Source organism: Salvia hispanica, chromosome 2 (genome assembly GCF_023119035.1).
Source record: "Salvia hispanica cultivar TCC Black 2014 chromosome 2, UniMelb_Shisp_WGS_1.0, whole genome shotgun sequence".
Lineage (NCBI taxonomy): Eukaryota > Viridiplantae > Streptophyta > Magnoliopsida > Lamiales > Lamiaceae > Salvia > Salvia hispanica.
Genome location: NC_062966.1, coordinates 36,828,787 through 36,831,057, shown reverse-complemented (window position 1 = coordinate 36,831,057; position 2,271 = coordinate 36,828,787). Strand labels below are relative to the sequence as shown.

The 2,271-nt window shown below is 45.0% G+C and overlaps 1 protein-coding gene across 1 annotated transcript in view; it reads right to left on the bottom strand.

Annotated features, from left to right (window-relative positions):
- Positions 1–547: 547 nt before the first annotated feature.
- Positions 548–2,271, bottom strand: part of LOC125205783 (berberine bridge enzyme-like 8) — a 6,634-nt gene continuing 4,910 nt past the window's right edge. Inside the window, exon 2 of the mRNA XM_048104900.1 lies at positions 548–2,259. Coding sequence (XP_047960857.1) covers positions 672–2,259 — 1,588 coding nt within the window. The 3' untranslated portion in view covers positions 548–671. The remainder of the gene's footprint in view (positions 2,260–2,271) is intronic.

Here is a 2,271-nt window from a genome sequence, read left to right as displayed (position 1 = left end):
ACATCATTATCGCGTGCAAGAATAGAAAATCGAATAAAATTTAAAAAATGCAGAAAATCAAGTAACAACCACAATTTGTTGTCAACAAAAATACAGCATTACTATATACGGCCGAACATTATCTTGGAATTGTTAGGGATAACAATGATCATTTCTGAAAAATTTATATGGACCGGCCATCGTTTTCACCTACAAGACTGTTGAAATTGTTCTTATAATACTTCTTCCACCAAACAAATACGACACTAACAATATTTTTTAATTAGATACAGGTTTAGATATTACTAACCTCATATACATATTAAAAAAGTGAAACACATAAGAAGTGTGTGAATACTTTATTTTCTTAAATAGAACATAGTCAATTAATCTACCCTAATCAATAATGCCTTGCTAGCTAGGGTCGATATTTTATTGCTATGTAAATAGGTATCTTAACACCATTATTAAACATCGAAAATTACCCTCCAAAAACTAGTCAATCCTTCATTACAATCTGTAATGAACTCAAATTGCATATGGAATTAAATGTATTGAGCCCGAAACGAACATGCTATACGAAGCCCGGCCCGTTCCGTTTATTAAAACATTGGCCATAGTGATAGCCTTAAATCTCACACGTAAGAACATATCTTTAGCAAGAAAATAAAATAAAATTACAATCACAATTACTACTTGTCAACATGAAATAGGCGACCATTTCTCTTAGACTTGTTAGGGATAATGCTCTGCTCGTTTCTGAAGAAATTACGCGGATCCGCCATCGTTTTCACCTTAACAAGACGATCGAAATTGTCCTTGAAATATTTCTTCCCCCAAACACTCGCTTGCGCGTAGCTCGTCTCCCCAACAACGTTGTTGACCCCGAGGTCGAGATCTCTGTAGTTGAGATACGAAGACCTCGGGTTACTCGCTACATAAGGGGTCAAGTAGTCGTAAAGCCTCCTCGACCAGCTTATGTAGCTGTCCGAACCCGAATTCTCGTCTTCTCCCCAAGAGATATAGTGACTGAATGAGTAGAGGTTTCCAGCTCTGTGCGGAAAAGGAGTGGCGGATTCCGAAATCTCCGCCATTTTCCCGCCGTATGGAATCAAGATGATGTATCCCTTCCCCACCGGCTCCGCTTCTTTCAAATATCTCCACACGCCTTCGAAGCCGGATTCCGGGACGGGTGTCTGGACGTAGTTCGATTTCATTTTGTGGTATTCCACAGTGGCGACTTGGCTTCTGTTTAGCAGAACTTCCGGCGGCGTGTTGACGGGGTAACCGGCGAAGCTGACGGCGGCTTGGATCCATCTCGTCTCCACGCAGTCTTCTCTCGCTAGCCCGAGCTCCGGGAATTGCTCTTGCATCAGGGAAATTAGCCTGTCGGCGCCGCCGAGGAATAGGGAAAAGAAGGAGGCGACGACGGTGGTGTTCACCCTGTTTGCGGTGACCCCGATGAACAAATCCCGGTCAGCCACTGGCGCCACGTATTGCCAGCGGTGGAGGATTTGAGTCGCGTTCTGTTCCAGAGTCCACCTTTTTCTGAAGATAGTGACTGTTTCTGGAACATCCACCAGCTGTACCTTCCAGGCGACGACCACGCCGAAAGAGGCGGCCCCGCCGCCTCTGATGGCCCAGAACAGATCCTCGCCCATTGACTTCTTGTCGAGGATTCTGCCGTCAGCGTTGACTATTCTTGCATCGATGACGTTATCTCCTGCGAGGCCGTATTTCCTCATCAGTTGGCCGTAGCCTCCTCCGCTGATGTGCCCACCGACTCCTACGGACGAGCAAAGGCCAGAGGGAAACCCGAGAACCGGGCTTTTCTCTGCGATCCTGTAGTATAAAGAACCGAGTGTCGCGCCACCGCCCACCCATGCGGTTTTGTTCTCGACGTCGACGGTTATTTCGCTGAGATTGATCAAATCAATGATCACGAACGGGACTTGTGACACGTAAGATAATCCTTCATAGTCGTGGCCCCCACTTCGGGTTCTGATCTCTAGTCCGCTCTGTTTAGCGCAGAATATGAGAGGCGGGATTTGGGACTCGTGGTCCGGGGTTATAATCACTTGCGGTTTAGGTGTGGTTGGTGTTGAGAATCTAAGGTTTTTGATGGATGATTGTAGGATTGTAATGAAAGATGAGTTGGTTTGGGTGTAAACAAGGTTGGAAATTGAGGAGTAGTTGTGGAATTCGTGTTTGAGGCATTTTAGAAAATCATTATGTTTATCGGCAAAAGTTGTCGATGAGCACAACAATATGACAACAAATGTTACAATAGTA